The 18,771-nt window shown below is 54.1% G+C and overlaps 2 protein-coding genes across 4 annotated transcripts in view; both read right to left on the minus strand.

The window, feature by feature from the left end:
• Positions 1-1,411: 1,411 nt before the first annotated feature.
• Positions 1,412-15,374, minus strand: SCN1B (sodium voltage-gated channel beta subunit 1). Its single transcript, XM_059872860.1, has 5 exons — positions 14,734-15,374; positions 13,426-13,592; positions 9,176-9,416; positions 3,870-4,005; positions 1,412-1,585 (listed from the first exon to the last, which is right to left on the minus strand). The coding sequence occupies exons 1-5, from the start codon at positions 14,765-14,767 to the stop codon at positions 1,519-1,521; spliced, it is 645 nt and encodes a 214-aa protein (XP_059728843.1). The 5' UTR covers positions 14,768-15,374; the 3' UTR covers positions 1,412-1,518.
• Positions 15,375-16,659: 1,285 nt separating this feature from the next.
• Positions 16,660-18,771, minus strand: part of PSMC4 (proteasome 26S subunit, ATPase 4) — a 36,844-nt gene continuing 34,732 nt past the window's right edge. For 2 of the 3 annotated variants that reach the window (XM_059872865.1, XM_059872869.1), the window contains one exon: positions 16,660-16,860. In XM_059872865.1, coding sequence (XP_059728848.1) covers positions 16,747-16,860 — 114 coding nt within the window. In that variant the 3' untranslated portion in view covers positions 16,660-16,746. Of the gene's footprint in view, positions 16,861-18,175; positions 18,260-18,771 lie in introns of those variants that run through there. The other variant, XM_059872867.1, reaches the window with a different exon arrangement.

Here is an 18,771-nt window from a genome sequence, read left to right on the forward strand (position 1 = left end):
TCCCCATATTTTGGGATTTTTTTCCCTAAATTTTTGGGATTTTTTCCCCAATTTTTGGGATTTTTTCCCCAAATATTTGAGATTTTTTTTTCCCAATTTTGGGGATTTTTTCCCCAAATATTAGAGATTTTTTTTCCCAATTTTTGGGATTTTTTCCCCAAATATTTGAGATTTTTTTTCCCAATTTTTGGGATTTTTTCCCCATATTTTGGGATTTTTTTCCCCCAAATTTTTGGGATTTTTTCCCCATATTTTGGGATTTTTTTTCCCCAAATTTTTGGGATTTTTTCCCCATATTTTGGGAATTTTTCCCCAAATATTTGAGATTTTTTTTCCCAATTTTAGGGATTTTTTTCCCAAATTTTAGAGATTTTTTTTCCCAATTTTTGGGATTTTTTCCCCAAATTTTTGGGATTTTTTTCCCCAAATTTTTGGGATTTTTTTCCCCATATTTTGGGATTTTTTTCCCCAAATTCTTGTGGTTTTTTTTTCCAATTTTTTGGGATTTTTTCCCCAAATTTTTGGGATTTTTTCCCCCAAATTTTTGGGATTTTTTTCCCCAAATTTTTGGGATTTTTTCCCCCAAATTTTTGGGATTTTTTTCCCCAAATTTTTGGGATTTTTTTCCCCAAATTTTTGAGATTTTTTTTTCCCCAATTTTTGGGATTTTTTCCCCAAATTTTTGGGATTTTTTTTTTCCCAATTTTTGGGGTCAAGGGGGGAGGGGCCATGCGGGGTCAGGGGTGGGGGAGGGGTCGGGGGGTCCCCCCCGGGGGGGTTATTGCAGGGGGGGGCCTGGGGGGGGAAAGGTCACTCAGGGGTCACCCAGGGGTCACTCAGGGGTCACTCAGGGGTCACTCAGGGTCACTCAGAGGTCACTCAGGGTCACTCAGGGGTCACTCAGGGTCACTCAGGGGTCACTCAGGGGTCACTCAGGGTCACTCAGGGGTCACTCAGGGTCACTCAGGGGTCACTCAGGGGTCACTCAGTGGTCACTCAGGGTCACTCAGGGGTCACTCAGTGTCACTCAGGGGTCACTCAGGGGTCACTCAGGGTCACTCAGGGTCACTCAGGGGTCACTCAGGGTCACTCAGGGGTCACTCAGGGGTCACTCAGGATCACTCAGGGTCACTCAGGGGTCACTCCGGGTCACTCAGGGGTCACTCAGGGTCACTCAGGGTCACTCAGGGGTCACTCAGAGGTCACTCAGGGTCACTCAGGGGTCACTCAGGGTCACTCAGGGGTCACTCCGGGTCACTCAGGGGTCACTCAAGGTCACTCAGGGGTCACTCAGGGTCACTCAGGGGTCACTCAGGATCACTCAGGGGTCACTCAGGGGTCACTCCGGGTCACTCAGGGGTCACTCAAGGTCACTCAGGGGTCACTCAGGGTCACTCAGGGGTCACTCAGGATCACTCAGGGGTCACTCAGGGGTCACTCAGGGGTCACTCAGGGTCACTCAGGGGTCACTCAGTGGTCACTCGGGGTCACTCAGGGTCACTCAGGGGTCACTCGGGGTCACTCGGCCACCTGGACGCCGCCGCAGTTCTCTTTGCTCTCCGAGGTGATGGCCAGGTACTCCGACCTGGGGAGGGGGAGGGGCGAAATTCGGGGTGGGGGAGGGTCCCCAACATTTGGGGGAGCCCCAGAATTCCCAAAATTCCACCCAAAAATCCTCCTGGACGCCCCCAAAAAAGCCCCAAAATCCCCAAAACTTCCCCCCATAAAAATAAAAAAAAATCCCACCCCAAAATTCCACCCCAAAAATGCCCCAAAATTCCACCCCAAAATCCCAAAAATTCTATCCCCAAAATGCCTCAAAATCCAAAAAAAATCCACCCCAAATTCCAAAGATTTTACCCCAAAAATGCCAAAAAATTCCATCAAAAAATCTTCCCTTAAAATCCGCAACATTCCACCCCAAAATCCCAAAACTTCCACCCAAAATGCCCCAAAATTCCACCCCAAAAATCCCAAAATTGCCCTAAAAATGCCCCAAAATTCCCCCCTGAAAATGCCAAAAATTCCATCCCAAAAATGCCCCAAAATCCCAGCCCAAAAATCCCAAAAATGCCACAAAATTCCCCCTGGAAAATCCCAAAAATTCCACCCCAAAATCCCAAAAATTCCACCCAAAAATGCCCCAAAATCCCACCCCAAAAATGCCCCAAAATCTCAAAAATTCCTCCCCAAAATTCCAAAAAATTCCACCCAAAAATCCCAAAAATTCCCCCCAAAATTCCCCCTGGAAAATCCCCAAAATTCCACCCCAAAATCCCAAAAATTCCACCCAGAATTGCCCCAAAATTCCACCCAAAAATGCCCCAAAAATCCAAAAATTCCACCCCAAAATCCCAAAATTCCACCCAAAAATGCCCCAAAATTCCACCCCAAAATCTCAAAAATTCCTCCCCAAAATCCCAAAAATTCCACCCAAAAATCCCCAAAATTTCATCCCAAAATCCCAAAAATTCCACCCGAAAATGCCCCAAAAATCCACCCAAAAATGCCCCAAAAATCCAAAAATTCCACCCAAAATGCCCAAAATTCCACCCAAAAATGCCCCAAATTTCACCCCAAAAATCCCAAAAATTCCTCCCCAAAATTCCCAAAAATTCCACCTGAAAATGCCCCAAAATTCCACCACAAAAATCCCAAAAATTCCTCCTCAAAATTCCCAAAAATTCCACCCAAAATTCCCAAAAATTCCACCCAAAATTGCCCAAAATTCCACCCCAAAATCCACAAAATTCCACCCCAAAAATGCCCCAAAATTCCCAAAAATCCCACCCAAAACCGCCTCAAAATCCAATAAAAAATCCACCCCAAATTCCCAAGATTTTTCCCCAAAACCCCAAAATTTCACCTCAAAATCCAAAAAAACCCCAAAATTTCACCCCAAAAATTAAAAAATCCCAAAATTTCACCCCAAAAATTAAAAAATCCCAAAATTTCACCCCAAAAATTAAAAAACCCCACCCAAAAATGCCCCAAAATCCCCCAAATTTTCCCATTTTTGCTCAAATTTTCCCCAAATTCCCCAACCCGAACCCCTCCCAACTGAAGCCACGCCCCCTTTAGACCACGCCCACCTCCAAAGCCACACCCCCCAACCAAACCACGCCCCCTTAACTCTTTCATCCCCCAATTGGACCCAAATTTTCCCATTTTTGCCCCAATTTTTATTTTTTTTCCCCACCAAAATCCAACCACGCCCCCTTAGGCCACACCCACCCAAAGCCACACCCTCACTCTTAGGCCACGCCCCTTCCCGCCATTTTGAAACCTTTTTTCGCCCCAATTTTTGCATTTTTTAACCCAAATTTTCACATTTTTCTCCCGGAAATTCAGCCACACCCCCTTAGGCCACGCCCACTCTGACAGCCACGCCCCCTGCTCCGAGCCACGCCCCCTCCCGCCATTTTAAACTTCCATTTCCCTCCCCGTTTTCCCATTTCTGCCCCAATTCTTCCATTTTTTACCCCAATTTTCACTTCCCCGCCCCAAAAACTTTAACCACGCCCCTTGAGCCACACCCACTCCCAAAGCCACGCCCTCAATTCAAGCCACGCCCCCTCCCGCCATTTTAAAATTCCGTTTCCCTCCTAATTTCCTCATTTTTGGCCCGATTTTCGCCCAGTTTTTTGCATTTTCCTCCCAAATTCCAACCCCAACCCCTCCAAAGTTAAACCACGCCCCTTAGGCCACACCCATTTCATAAGCCACGCCCCCTCCCGCTATTTTAACCCCTAATTTCCTCATTTCCCGCCCCGTTTTTGCCCAGTTTTTTGCATTTTCCCCCCGGAATTTTGCGTGGTGGTTCAGCCCCGCCCCTTGGGGCCCCGCCCTGCGAGGCCCCGCCCACTCACGCGCTGTCGGGGGGCGGGGCCGCGGCCGCCACCTTGCGGTAGCAGTAGAGCATCTCGGCGGCGAGCCAGAGCGTCAGCACCACGATCAGCACGTACATCAGGATCTCGGAGACGATGGACGCCAGGTCCCGCCGCGCTGGGGGCGCCAAAAAATTCACCAAAATCGCCGGGAACAGCCCCAAAAAAATCCCCACCAAAATCGAGCCCGAAATATTAAAAAAAATCCCAAAAAAATCCCCCCAAAAATCCTCAAAAATTCCCCAAAATCCCCCAAAAATTCCCCAAAAAATCTATCTAAAGGTTTCCAAAAATCCTCAAAAATTCCCCCCAAAAATCCTCAAAAATTCCCCCAAAATTCCGCCCAAAAATCCTCAAAAACTCCCCAAAATTCCCCAAAACTTCCCCCAAAAAAATCCCCACCAAAATCGACCCCAAAATCGCCCGAAAAATAAAAAAAAATCCCAAAATAATCCCCCCAAAAATCCTCAAAAATTCCCCAATATCCCCCAAAAATTCCCCAAAAAAAAATCCCCAAAAAATCTATCCAAAGGTTTCCAAAAATCCTCAAAAATTCCCCCCAAAAATCCTCAAAAATTCCCCAAAAATTCCCCCCAAAAATCCTCAAAAACTCCCCCAAATTCCCCAAAACTTCCCCCAAAAAAATCCCCACCAAAATCGACCCCGAAATCGCCCGAAAAATAAAAAAAAATCCAAAAAAAATCCCCCCAAAAATCCTCAAAAATTCCCCAAAATCCCCCAAAAATTCCCCAAAAAAAAATCCCCAAAAAAATCTATCTAAAGGTTTCCAAAAATCCTCAAAAATTCCCCCCAAAAATCCTCAAAAATTCCCCCAAAATTCCCCCCAAAAATCCTCAAAAACTCCCCAAAATTCCCCAAAACTTCCCCCAAAAAAATCCCCACCAAAATCGACCCCGAAATCGCCCGAAAAATAAAAAAAAATCCCAAAGTAATCTATCCAAAAATCCTCAAAAATTGCCCAAAAATTAAAAAAAAAAATCCCTCCAAAAATCCTCAAAAATTCCCCAATATCCCCCAAAAATTCCCCAAAAATTCCCAAAAAAATCTATCCAAAAGTTTCCAAAAATCCTCAAAAATTCCCCAAAAAATCCCCCCAAAAATCCTCAAATATTCCCCAAAAATTCCCAAAAAAATCCCCCCAAAAATCCTCAAAATGCCCAAAAAAATCCCAAAATAATCCCCCCAAAAATCCTTAAAAATTCCCCCAAAAATTTCCCCACAAAATTTAAAAAAAAATCAAAATAATCCCCCCAAAAATCCTCAAAAATTCCCAAAAAAATCCCCCAAAAAATCCTCAAAAATCCCCAAAAAATCCCCCCAAAATCATCAAAAATTCCCCAAAATTCCCCAAAAAATCCCCCCCAAAATCCTCAAAAATTCCCAAAAATTCCCAAATAAAATCCCCCCAAAAAATCCTTAAAAATTCCCACAAAAATTCCCCACAAAATTAAAAAAAAATCAAAATAATTCCCAAAAAAATTTTCTCCCAAAAAATCTCCAAAAAATCTATCCAAAAGTTTCCAAAAATCCCCCAAAAAATCCCCAAAAATTCCCAAAAAAATCCCCTCCAAAATCCACAAAAATCCCCCCAAAAACTCCTCAAAAATATCTCCCCAAAAATCCTTAAAAATTCCCCAAAAATTCCCCCCAAAATTCCCCAAAAATTCCCAAAAAATCCTCGAAAATTCAAAAAAAAAAATCCCCCCAAAAATCCTCAAAAATACCCCCCAAAAATTCCCCACAAAATTTAAAAATCAAAATAATTCAAAATAAATTTCTCCCAAAAAATCCTCAAAAATCGATCAAAAATTTTACAAAAATCCCAAAAAGAAATCCCCAAAAATTCCCCAAAAAATGCCCAAAAATTCCCAAATAAAATCCCCCCAAAAAATCCTTAAAAATTCCCACAAAAATTCCCCACAAAATTAAAAAAAAATCAAAGTAATTCCCAAAAAAATTTTCTCCCAAAAAATCTCCAAAAATCTATCCAAAAGTTTCCAAAAATCCTCAAAAATTCCCCAAAAATTCCCAAAAAAATCCCCCCCAAAATCCACAAAAATCCCCCCAAAATTCCTCAAAAATTCCCAAAAAAATTTCCCCAAAAATCCTCAAAAATTCCCCGCAAAAAAAAAAAAAAAAATCAAAATAATTCCCCAAAAACTTTCTCCCAAAAAATCCCCAAAAATCTATCCAAAAGTTTCCAAAAATCCCCAAAAAAATCCCCAAAAATTCTCAAAAAAATCCCCCCAAAATCTACAAAAATTCCCAAAAAAACTCCCAAAAAAACCCCCCAAAAATTCTCAAAAATTCCCCAAAAAATTCCCCCCAAAAATCTTCAAAAATTACCCAAAAAATTCCAAAAAAATCCCTCCAAAATTCCCCCAAAAATTCCCCACAAAATTTAAAAAAATAATCAAAATAATTCCCAAAAAATTCCCCCCAAAAATCCCAAAAAAATCTATCAAAAAGTTTCCAAAAATCCCAAAAAAAATCCCCCTAAAAATCCCCAAAAATTCCCCCAAAATCCCCCTAAAATCCCCAAAAATTCCCCAAAAAAATCCTAAAAAAATTCAAATTTCAGGGCGGAGTTTTGGCGGGTTTGGGTGAAGCCACGCCCACTTTCTTAAGCCCCGCCCACTCTGAGGATTTGGGGGTGGGGGAGGGGAGGTGGTCTGGGGTCGCCCCTCCCCCCAAAATTCCCGAAATCCCCCCCCAAAAAAACCCGGGAAAATTCCGCCATTTTTGGGGCCTCATTGGCCAATTTGGGGGCCAAGCCACGCCCATTCCAGAGCAAGCCACGCCCACTTTCTGCCTTATATGGGCATGGAGCCTTCCCAGGGCTCGCCAGCGGCTCCCAGTGAGTCCCAGTTTGATCCCAGTGCTCCCAGTTTGATCCCAGTTTGATCCCAGTCCTTCCCAGTGCTCCCAGTTTGATCCCAGTGCTCTCCCAATTCTCCCAGTTTGATCCCAGTGCTCCCACTTTGATCCCAGTCCTTCCCAGTCCCTCCCAGTTTGATCCCAGTGCTCCCAGTTTGATCCCAGTTTGATCCCAGTCCTTCCCAGTGCTCCCAGTTTGATCCCAGTGCTCTCCCAATTCTCCCAGTTTGATCCCAGTGCTCCCACTTTGATCCCAGTCCTTCCCAGTCCCTCCCAGTTTGATCCCAGTGCTCCCAGTTTGATCCCAGTTTGATCCCAGTCCTTCCCAGTGCTCCCAGTTTGATCCCAGTCCTTCCCAGTCCCTCCCAGTTTGATCCCAGTGCTCCTAGTTTGATCCCAGTCCTTCCCAGTGCTCCCAGTTTGATCCCAGTTTGATCCCAGTCCTTCCCAGTGCTCCCAGTTTGATCCCAGTGCTCCCAGTTTGATCCCAGTCCCTCCCAGTTTGATCCCAGTGCTCTCCCAATTCTCCCAGTTTGATCCTAGTCCCTCCCAGTTTGATCCCAGTGCTCCCAGTTTGATCCCAGTCCCTCCCAGTTTGATCCCAGTGCTCTCCCAATTCTCCCAGTTTGATCCTAGTCCCTCCCAGTTTGATCCCAGTGCTCCCAGTTTGATCCCAGTCCTTCCCAGTCCCTCCCAGTTTGACCCCAGTTTGATCCCAGTCCTTCCCAGTGCTCCCAGTTTGATCCCAGTACTCCCAATTTGATCCCAGTCCCTCCCAGTTTGATCCCAGTGCTCTCCCAATTCTCCCAGTTTGATCCTAGTCCCTCCCAGTTTGATCCCAGTCCTTCCCAGTCCCTCCCAGTTTGATCCCAGTGCTCCCAGTTTGATCCCAGTTTGATCCCAGTCCCTCCCAGTTTGATCCCAGTGCCCCTCACTGAACTCCCAGTGTCTCCCCAGCTCCCCCTGGTGGCAGCTTTGGGAACTGCAGCGTCCTCCCAGTAACTCCCAGTCTCTCCCAGTTTGTCCCAATCCCCTCCCAGTAACTCCCAGTCCCTCCCAACCACCTCCCAGTCCATCCCAGTCCATCCCAGTTCCCCTTTAATCCCTCCTACCTCCCTTTTACTCCCCTCCAACTCTATACCCGTAACTCCCAGCTCCTCCCAATCTCCTCCCAGTTTCTCCCAGTGCCTCCCAGTAACTCCCAGTGCCTCCCAGCACCTTTCTCCACCACGGCCAGCCGCAGGGTCTGGTTCCTGGCCAGGCTGTAGGTGTAGCCCAATCCCCTCCCAGTCCCTCCCAGTCCATCCCAGTTTATCCCAGCTCCCTCCCAGTCCATCCCAGCTCCCTCCCAGTTTGATCCCAGTGCCCCTCACTGAACTCCCAGTGTCTCCCCAGCTCCTCCTGGTGGCAGCTTTGGGAACTGCAGCGTCCTCCCAGTAACTCCCAGTCCATCCCAGTTTGTCCCAATCCCCTCCCAGTAACTCCCAATCACTTCCCAGTTCATCCCAGTCCCTCCCAATCCTCTCCCAGCCCATCCCAGTTCCCTCCCAGTCCCCCTCACTGAACTCCCAGTGTCTCCCCAGCTCCCCCTGCTGGCGGCTTTGGGAAGTGCAGTGTCCTCCCAGTAACTCCCAGTAATTCCCAGTTCATCCCAGTAATTCCCAGTTCCTCCCAGTCCCTCCCAACCACCTCCCAGTCCATCCCAGTCCCTCCCAGTCCATCCCAGTTCCCCTTTAACCCCTCCTAACTCCCCTTTAATCCCCTCCAACTCTATACCCATAACTCCCAGTTTTTCCCAGTGCCTCCCAGTTTCTCCCAGTGCCTCCCAGTTTCTCCCAGTTTCTCCCAGTTCCTCCCAGTTCCTCCCAGCACCTTTCTCCACCACGGCCAGCCGCAGGGTCTGGTTCCTGGCCAGGCTGTAGGTGTAGCCCAATCCCCTCCCAGTTCCTCCCAGTCGATCCCAGTGCCTCCCAATCTCTCCCAACCACCTCCCAGTCCATCCCAGTCCATCCCAGTCCATCCCAGCTCCTTCCCAGTCCATCCCAGTTCCCTCCCAGTCCATCCCAGCCCCTCCCAGTCCATCCCAGTTCCCTCCCAGTCCCCCTCAATGAACTCCCAGTGTCTCCCCAGCTCCCCCTGGTGGCAGCTTTGGGAAGTGCAGTGTCCTCCCAGTAACTCCCAGTAATTCCCAGTTCATCCCAGTAATTCCCAGTTCCTCCCAGTCCCTCCCAACCACCTCCCAGTCCATCCCAGTTCCCCTTTAATCCCTCCTACCTCCCTTTTACTCCCCTCCAACTCTATACCCGTAACTCCCAGCTCCTCCCAGTAACTCCCAGTTCCTCCCAGTGCCTCCCAATCTCCTCCCAGTTCCTCCCAGTGCCTCCCAGCACCTTTCTCCACCACGGCCAGCCGCAGGGTCTGGTTCCTGGCCAGGCTGTAGGTGTAGCCCTCGAAGGTGAGGTTGCGTTTCAGGCGGCACACGTACTGCCCGGCGTGGCCGTGCTTGACCTCGCGCAGCCACACCGACAGGTCCTGCAGGTCCCGCGTGCCCCGCGAGCCGTTCCAGGCCATCACCCCAAAAAACGGCCCAGGAGCCACCCACTCGCCCTCCTCGGGGCTGTAGTGCAGGATCTGCACCAGAAAAAACCAGTAAGAACCAGTAAGAACCAGTAAGGGTTGGCGGGAAGGGATTGGGAATGGAGTTGGCTCAGTGGCGCCCTCTGGTGGTGCAGTTCGGTATTGCAATCCTCGCCGCGATTCCCAGTGGCCCCCAGTAATTCCCAGTGGCTCCCAGTTTAGCCCAGTTCGGCCCAGTGACTCCCAGTATGGCCCAGTGGCTCTTTAGGGTCTTCCCAGTAGCTCCCAGTGCCTCCCAAGACATCCTAAGTGTCTCCCCAGTAGGTTCCAGTAGGCCTCAATCCCCTCCCAGTTCTTCCCAGTTCATCCCAGTCCCTCCCAATCACTTCCCAGTTCATCCCAATCCTCTCCCAGCCCCTCCCAGTTCATCCCAGTTCATCCCAGTTCCTCCCAGTCCCCCTCACTGAACTCCCAGTGTTTCCACAGCTCCCCCTGGTGGCGGCTTTGGGAACTGCAGCGTCCTCCCAGTAACTCCCAGTCCCTCCCAGTTTATCCCAATCCCCTCCCAGTCCCTCCCAGTCCATTCCAACCCATTCCCAGTCCCTCCCAGTTTGATCCCAGTCCCCCTCAATGAACTCCCAGTGTCTCCCCAGCTCCCCCTGGTGGCGGCTTTGGGAACTGCAGCATCCTCCCAGTAACTCCCAGTTCATCCCAGTCTCTCCCAGTTTGCCCCAATCGCCTCCCAGTTCCTCCCAGTGCCTCCCAGTTCATCCCAGTCCCTCCCAATCCCCTCCCAGTCCCTCCCAGTCCCCCTCACTGAACTCCCAGTGTCTCCCCAGCTCCCCCTGGTGGCAGCTTTGGGAAGTGCAGCGTCCTCCCAGTAACTCCCAGTTTATCCCAGTTTACCCAAATCCCCTCCCAGTCCCTCCCAGTCCATTCCAACCCATTCCCAGTCCTTTCCAGTTCCTCCCAGTCCCCCTCTCTGAACTCCCAGTGTCTCCCCAGCTCCCCCTGGTGGCAGCTTTGGGAACTGCAGCGTCCTCCCAGTAACTCCCAGTTTATCCCAGTTTATCCCAATACCCTCCCAGTCCCTCCCAGTGCCTCCCAGTTCATCCCAGTCCATCCCAGTTTGCCCAAATCCCCTCCCAGCGCCTCCCAGTTTGCCCCAATCCCCTCCCGGTTCCTCCCAGTTTGCCCCAATCCCCTACCAGTCCCTCCCAGTTCATCCCAGTTCCTCCCAGTCCCCCTAACTGAACTCCCAGTGTTTCCACAGCTCCCCCTGCTGGCGGCTTTGGGAACTGCAGCATCCTCCCAGTAACTCCCAGTCCATCCCAGTCCCTCCCAGTTTGCCCCAATCCCCTCCCAGTCCGTCCCAGCGCCTCCCAGTTCGCCCCAATCCCCTCCCAGTCCCTCCCAGTTTGCCCCAATCCCCTCCCAGTCCCTCCCAATCCCTTCCCAGTTTATCCCAATCCCCTCCCAGTCCCTCCCAGTGCCTCCCAGTTCATCCTAGTCCCTCCCAATCCTCTCCCAGCCCCTCCCAGTCCATTCCAAACCATTCCCAGTCCTTCCCAGTTTGATCCCAGTCCCCCTCTATGAACTCCCAGTGTCTCCCCAGCTCCCCCTGCTGGTGGCTTTGGGAACTGCAGCTTCCTCCCAGTAACTCCCAGTCCATCCCAGTCCCTCCCAGTTTATCCCAATCCCCTCCCAGTCCCTCCCAGTCCATCCCAGTTTGCCCCAATCCCCTCCTAGTCCCTCCCAGTTCATCCCAGTCCCTCCCAATCACTTCCCAGTTCATCCCAATCCTCTCCCAGTCCCTCCCAGTCCCTCCCAGTCCCCCTCACTGAACTCCCAGTGTCTCCCCAGCTCCCCCTGGTGGCAGCTTTGGGAAGTGCAGCGTCCTCCCAGTAACTCCCAGTTTATCCCAGTTTACCCAAATCCCCTCCCAGTCCCTCCCAGTCCATTCCAACCCATTCCCAGTCCTTTCCAGTTCCTCCCAGTCCCCCTCTCTGAACTCCCAGTGTCTCCCCAGCTCCCCCTGGTGGCAGCTTTGGGAACTGCAGCGTCCTCCCAGTAACTCCCAGTTTATCCCAGTTTATCCCAATACCCTCCCAGTCCCTCCCAGTGCCTCCCAGTTCATCCCAGTCCCTCCCAGTTTGCCCAAATCCCCTCCCAGCGCCTCCCAGTTTGCCCCAATCCCCTCCCGGTTCCTCCCAGTTTGCCCCAATCCCCTACCAGTCCCTCCCAGTTCATCCCAGTTCCTCCCAGTCCCCCTAACTGAACTCCCAGTGTTTCCACAGCTCCCCCTGCTGGCGGCTTTGGGAACTGCAGCTTCCTCCCAGTAACTCCCAGTCCATCCCAGTCCCTCCCAGTTTATCCCAATCCCCTCCCAGTCCCTCCCAGTGCCTCCCAGTTCTTCCCAGTCCCTCCCAGTTTGCCCCAATCCCCTCCCAGTGCCTCCCAGTCCATCCCAGTCCCTCCCAGTTTGCCCCAATCCCCTCCCAGTCCCTCCCAGTGCCTCCCAGTTCATCCCAGTCCCTCCCAATCCTCTCCCAGCCCCTCCCAGTCCATTCCAACCCATTCCCAGTCCCTCCCAGTTTGATCCCAGTCCCCCCAATGAACTCCCAGTGTTTCCAAAGCTCCCCCTGGTGGCGGCTTTGGGAAGTGCAGCGTCCTCCCAGTAACTCCCAGTTGATCCCAGTTTGTCCCAATCCCCTCCCAGTAACTCCCAGTTCATCCCAGTCCCTCCCAGTTTGCCCCAATCCCCTCCCAGTCCCTCCCAGTGCCTCCCAGTTCATCCCAGTCCCTCCCAGTTTATCCCAATCCCCTCCCAGTCCCTCCCAATCCCCTCCCAGTCCCTCCCAGTGCCTCCCAGTTTGATCCCAGTCCCCTTAACTGAACTCCCAGTGTCTCCGCAGCTCCCCCTGCTGGCGGCTTTGGGAACTGCAGCATCCTCCCAGTAACTCCCAGTCCCTCCCAGTTTATCCCAATCCCCTCCCAGTCCCTCCCAGTGCCTCCCAGTTCTTCCCAGTCCCTCCCAGTTTGCCCCAATCCCCTCCCAGTGCCTCCCAGTCCATCCCAGTCCCTCCCAGTTTGCCCCAATCCCCTCCCAGTCCCTCCCAGTGCCTCCCAGTTCATCCCAGTCCCTCCCAATCCTCTCCCAGCCCCTCCCAGTCCATTCCAACCCATTCCCAGTCCCTCCCAGTTTGATCCCAGTCCCCCCAATGAACTCCCAGTGTTTCCAAAGCTCCCCCTGGTGGCGGCTTTGGGAAGTGCAGCGTCCTCCCAGTAACTCCCAGTTGATCCCAGTTTGTCCCAATCCCCTCCCAGTAACTCCCAGTTCATCCCAGTCCCTCCCAGTTTGCCCCAATCCCCTCCCAGTCCCTCCCAGTGCCTCCCAGTTCATCCCAGTCCCTCCCAGTTTATCCCAATCCCCTCCCAGTCCCTCCCAATCCCCTCCCAGTCCCTCCCAGTGCCTCCCAGTTTGATCCCAGTCCCCTTAACTGAACTCCCAGTGTCTCCGCAGCTCCCCCTGCTGGCGGCTTTGGGAACTGCAGCATCCTCCCAGTAACTCCCAGTCCCTCCCAGTTTATCCCAATCCCCTCCCAGTCCCTCCCAGTGCCTCCCAGTTCATCCCAGTCCCTCCCAGTTTGCCTCAATCCCCTCCCAGTCCCTCCCAGTGCCTCCCAGTTCATCCCAGTCCCTCCCAATCCTCTCCCAGCCCCTCCCAGTCCATTCCAACCGATTTCCAGTCCATCCCAGTTTGATCCTAGTCCCCCTCACTGAACTCCCAGTGTTTCCACAGCTCCCCCTGGTGGCGGCTTTGGGAACTGCAGCTTCCTCCCAGTCCGTCCCAGTCCCTCCCAGTCCCTCCCAGTTTATCCCAGTCCCTCCCAGTGCCTCCCAGTTTATCCCAGTCCCTCCCAGTGTCTCCCCAGCTCCCCCTGCTGGCGGCTTTGGGAACTGCAGCGTCCTCCCAGTAACTCCCAGTCCCTTCCAGTTTATCCCAATCCCTTCCCAGTTTATCCCAATCCCCTCCCAGTCCCTCCCAGTGCCTCCCAGTGACCTTCTCGAACTGGGGGGCCCCCTCAGGCCGGAAGAACCACTCGCTCTCGGCCTCGGCCGGGGTCTCGCTGCGGCGCTTGCAGGCGATGCAGAGCAGCCGGAACGGCGCCCCCAGCACGGCCTCGGTGCCCGAGGCCACCTCCACGCAGCCCCCCAGGGCCCCCGAAACTGCGGGGAAAGGGACAAAAAGGGGGGGTCAGGGGACAATTCCCGAATTTTCCCGAAATTCCCCCAAAATTCCGTGAAATTCCGTTGAGATTTGACGGAAATGTGGCCAAAAAAAACCACCCCAAAGTGGTTAAAACGGCCCCGAAATGGACACAGAATCCACCCCCAGGACCCCAAAATTTCAGGGAGGGGGAGAAAAGGGGGTCAGGAGGGAATTCCCGAATTTTCCCAAAATTCCTAAAAATTCCCCCCAAAAAATTCCGTTGGAATTCGCCCAAAATTTGGTTCAAAAATCATCAAAATTTGCCCAAAAAGGCGCCAAAATCCAGCCCCAAAAAGACCCAAAAGACCCAAAAATTCACCCCCAGGACCCCAAAAATGGGGAGCCCCAAAATTCCCCAAAATTTGCCCAAAATCCTCAGAAAATTTCCAAAAAAAATCTCACCGAAAGTGACCTCATCAAAATCCCCCCTAAAATGGACCCAAAATCCCCCAAAATGGTCCCAAAATTCCCCCCTGGAACCCCAAAAAATTTGAGATGGGGGGGATCGGGGATTCCAGAATTCCCAAAAAAAAAAAAAAAATCTCCAAATCTCCCCAAAATTGGCCAAAATTCGTCAAAATCCGGCCCAAACCCCCCAAAATTGGCCTAAAATTGGTTTATTTGGACATTTTGGGGTCCCCAGGTGACATCTAGGGACATTTGGGGACATTTTGGGGACATCTGGGGAATTTTGGGGGTCCCAGGTGACATTTTGGGGACATTTGGGGACATTTTGGGGTCATTTTGGGATATTTGGGGGGTCCCAGGTGACATCTGGGGGCATTTTGGGGTTCCCAGGTGACATTTGGGGACATTTTGGAGGTACCAGGTGACATTTGGGGACATTTTGGGGGTCCCAGGTGACATCTGGGGGCATTTTGGAGGTCCCAGGTGACATCTGGGGACATTTGGGGGGGTCCCAGGTGACATTTTGGGAACATTTGGGGACATTTGGGGGGGGTCTCAGGTGACATTTTGCAGACATTTAAGGACATTTGGGGACATTTTGGGGGTCCCAGGTGACATTTGGGGACCTTTTGGGGACATTTGGGGACATTTTGGGGGTCCCAGGTGACATTCGGGGGGTCCCGAACTCACCCTCGAGGAGCCCGAGGAGCAGCGACAGCAACATGGCGGCACTTCGGCAATTTCCGGACACCTTCGGCTCTTTCCGACCCGCTTCGGGCTCCGTTCGGCTCTTTCCGAGCCTCCCCGCTCTCCCTTCGTCTACTTCCGGCCCGCTTCGCTTACTTCCGGCCCAGTTCGGTTCTTTCCGTCCCACTTCGCTTCTTTCCGGCCCAGTTCGGTTCTTTCCGTACAGCTCCGTCCTTACTTCGCTTATTCCGCTCCCGCTTCGGCTCTTTCCGGATAACTTCGCCTCTTTCCGGCCCGGCTCTGATTTCTCCGGCCTAGTTGGGCCCAGTTGAGCCCAGTTCGGCCCAGTTTGGGCCCAGTTCAGCGTCTCCGGCCCCCTCAGCCCCCTGCCCGGCCCATGGGCCCCTCCCCCGCCGCAGGAGGAGGAGGAGGAGGAGGAGGATGAGGAGGAAGAGCCCGGGACGGGTCGGAGGAGCCGCTTCAAGGCATGGCCGGACCCTCAGGCGGGTCCGGTTCGGCTCCGCTTCGGCTTCTTTCGCTCCCCGGCCTTCGGCTCTTTCCGCCTCCCGCTTCGCCGCCGTTCGGCTCCGCTTCGGCTCTTTCCGGCTCTTTTCGGCTTCGCTCGGTCCCGGCGCACTGCGGCGCCCGAGGGGGGGGCGGGACGGACAGATTGACGTCATCAAAGTGGGCGTGGCTTCGCGGCAGACTCGGCCCCGATGTCCCCGATGTCCCCGAAAGGGTCGCGATGTCCCCAAGGCCCCCCCGAGGTGTCCCCGAGGGTGGCGCAGTGTCCTGGGGGCCCCAAGGAGCGTCCGGGTGTCCCCGAGGTGTCCCCGAGGTGTCCCCGAGGTGTCCCCGAGGTGTCCCCAAGGGTGTCCCCAACCATGTCCCAGTGTCCCCGAGGGTGTCCCAGGGTCCCTCCCAGTGTCCCCAAGGCTGTCCCCAGGTCCCTCCCGGTGTCCCCAAGAGTGTCCCAGTGTCCCCAAACTGTCTCCAAGCCTCTCCCAGTGTCCCCAAGGGTGTCCCCAGGTCCCTCCTGGTGTCCCCAAGCCCATCCCAGTGTCCCCGGGGGTGTCCTCAGGTCCCCAAGGGTGTCCCCAAAATGTCCCCAGGTCCCTCCCAGTGTCCCCAAGCCCATCCCAGTGTCCCCATTAGTGTCCCAGTGTCCCCAGGGGTGTCCCCAAGCCCATCCCGGTGTCCCCAGGGGTGTCCCCAGGTCCATCCCGGTGTCCCCAGGGATGTCCCCAGTGTCCCCAGCAGTGTCCCAGTGTCCCCAGGGGTGTCCCCAAGCCCATCCCAGTGTCCCCAGGGATGTCCCCAAGACCATCCCGGTGCCCCCAGGTCCCTCCCGGTGTCCCCAGCAGTGTCCCAGTGTCCCCAAGGGTGTCCCCAGGGGTGTCCCCAGGTCCCTCCCGGTGTCCCCAGATCCCTCCTGGTGTCCCCAGGGATGTCCCCAAGCCCATCCCGGTGTCCCCAGGTCCCCAGGGATGTCGCCAGGTCCCTCCCGGTGTCCCCACGTCCCTCCCGGTATCCCCAGGTCCCCAAGGATGTCCCCAGGTCCCTCCCGGTGTCCCCAAGGGTGTCCCCAGGGGTGTCCCCAGGTCCCTCCCGGTGTCCCCACGTCCCTCCCGGTGTCCCCAGGTCCCCAAGGATGTCCCCAGGTCCCTCCCAGTGTCCCCAGGTCCCCAAGGATGTCCCCAGGTCCCTCCCGGTGTCCCCAAGGGTGTCCCCAGGGATGTCCCCAGATCCCTCCCGGTGTCCCCAGGGATGTCGCCAGGTCCCTCCCGGTGTCCCCACGTCCCTCCCGGTGTCCCCAGGTCCCCAAGGATGTCCTCAGGTCCCTCCCAGTGTCCCCAAGGGTGTCCCCAGGTCTCTCCCGGTGTCCCCAGGTCCCTCCCGGTGTCCCCAAAAAATCTCCAATGCTCTCGCTTCGGTCTCAGCTTTATTTGAACGTCCCCAGGTGTCCCCAGGTGTCCCTGAGGTGTCCCCAGGGGTGTCCCCAGGTGTCCCCAGGTGTCACTTGTAGAACTCGTGCTCCTGCTCGTCCTTCTTGATGACGGTTTTGTACGCCTTCTCAAAGTCCTTGGCCAGCACGATGTACCTGTTCTCCCTGACGGCCAGCATGCCACCCTGGGGACATGGGGACAGTGTCACCTGGGTCACCTGGGTGTCACCTGTGTCACCTGTGTCACCTACACTGAGCTACAGCCACACCTGGGTCACCTGCACTGAGCTACAGCCACACCTGTGTCACCTGTGCCAGCACGATGTACCTGTTCTCCCTGACGGCCAGCATGCCACCCTGGGGACATGGGGACAGTGTCACCTGGCTCACCTGGGTCACCTGGGTGTCACCTACACTGAGCTACAGCCACACCTGTGTCACCTACAGCCACACCTGTGTCACCTGTGCCAGCACTGGGTACCTGTTCTCCCTGACGGCCAGCATGCCACCCTGGGGACATGGCGACAGTGTCACCTGGGCCACCTGGGTCACCTGTGTCACCTGCACTGAGCTACAGCCACACCTGTGCCACCTACAGCCACACCTGTGTCACCTGTGCCAGCACCGTGTACCTGTTCTCCCTGACGGCCAGCATGCCACCCTGGGGACATGGGGACAGTGTCACCTGGGTCACCTGGGTCACCTGTGTCACCTACACTGAGCTACAGCCACACCTGGGTCACCTACAGCCACACCTGTGTCACCTGTGCCAGCACTGGGTACCTGTTCTCCCTGACGGCCAGCATGCCACCCTGGGGACATGGGGACAGTGTCACCTGGGTGTCACCTGGGTGTCACCTGGGTCACCTACACTGAGCTACAGCCACACCTGTGTCACCTGTGCCAGCACTGGGTACCTGTTCTCCCTGACGGCCAGCATGCCACCCTGGGGACATGGGGACAGTGTCACCTGGCTCACCTGGGTCACCTGTGTCACCTGCACTGAGCTACAGCCACACCTGTGTCACCTACACTGAGCTACAGCCACACCTGTGTCACCTACAGCCACACCTGTGTCACCTGTGCCAGCACTGGGTACCTGTTCTCACTGACGGCCAGCATGCCACCCTGGGGACATGGGGACAGTGTCACCTGGGTCACCTGGGTCACCTACACTGAGCTGCAGCCACACCTGTGTCACCTACAGCCACACCTGTGTCACCTGTGCCAGCACTGGGTACCTGTTCTCCCTGACAGCCAGCATGCCACCCTGGGGACATGGGGACAGTGTCACCTGGCTCACCTGGGTCACCTGGGTCACCTACAATGAGCTACAGCCACACCTGGGTCACCTGCACTGAGCTGCAGCCACACCTGTGTCACCTGTGCCAGCACCGTGTACCTGTTCTCCCTGACGGCCAGCATGCCACCCTGGGGACATGGGGACAGTGTCACCTGGGTCACCTGGGTGTCACCTGTGTCACCTACACTGAGCTACAGCCACACCTGTGTCACCTACAGCCACACCTGTGTCACCTGTGCCAGCACGATGTACCTGTTCTCCCTGACGGCCAGCATGCCACCCTGGGGACATGGGGACAGTGTCACCTGGGTCACCTGGGTCACCTGGGTGTCACCTGTGTCACCTACACTGAGCTACAGCCACACCTGGGTCACCTGTGCCAATACCGTGTACCTGTTCTCCCTGACGGCCAGCATGCCACTCTGGGGACATGGGGACAGTGTCACCTGGGTCACCTGGGTGTCACCTGGGTCACCTACACTGAGCTACAGCCACACCTGTGTCACCTGCACTGAGCTACAGCCACACCTGTGTCACCTGTGCCAGCACCGTGTACCTGTTCTCCCTGACGGCCAGCATGCCACCCTGGGGACATGGCGACAGTGACACCTGGGTGTCACCTGGGTCACCTGTGTCACCTGCACGGAGCTACAGCCACACCTGTGTCACCTGCACTGAGCTACAGCCACACCTGTGTCACCTGTGCCAGCACTGGGTACCTGTTCTCCCTGACGGCCAGCATGCCACCCTGGGGACATGGGGACAGTGTCACCGGGGTCACCTGGGTGTCACC

This window comes from Haemorhous mexicanus, chromosome 39 (assembly GCF_027477595.1).
Source record: "Haemorhous mexicanus isolate bHaeMex1 chromosome 39, bHaeMex1.pri, whole genome shotgun sequence".
In the NCBI taxonomy this organism is placed as follows: Eukaryota; Metazoa; Chordata; class Aves; order Passeriformes; family Fringillidae; genus Haemorhous; species Haemorhous mexicanus.

What these genes read in the sequence shown, in the direction of transcription:
- SCN1B (XM_059872860.1), bottom strand. Translation starts at nt 14,767, where the DNA reads ATGTTGCTGTCGCTGCTCCTCGGGCTCCTCGAGG. An exon ending in GGGCCCCCCAGTTCGAGAAG is followed by an intron (nt 9,417 to 13,425) that starts GTCACTGGGAGG and finishes TTTCTGGTGCAG; the next exon opens with ATCCTGCACTACAGCCCCGA. An exon ending in GCTGGCCGTGGTGGAGAAAG is followed by an intron (nt 4,006 to 9,175) that starts GTGCTGGGAGGC and finishes TGGCGCCCCCAG; the next exon opens with CGCGGCGGGACCTGGCGTCC.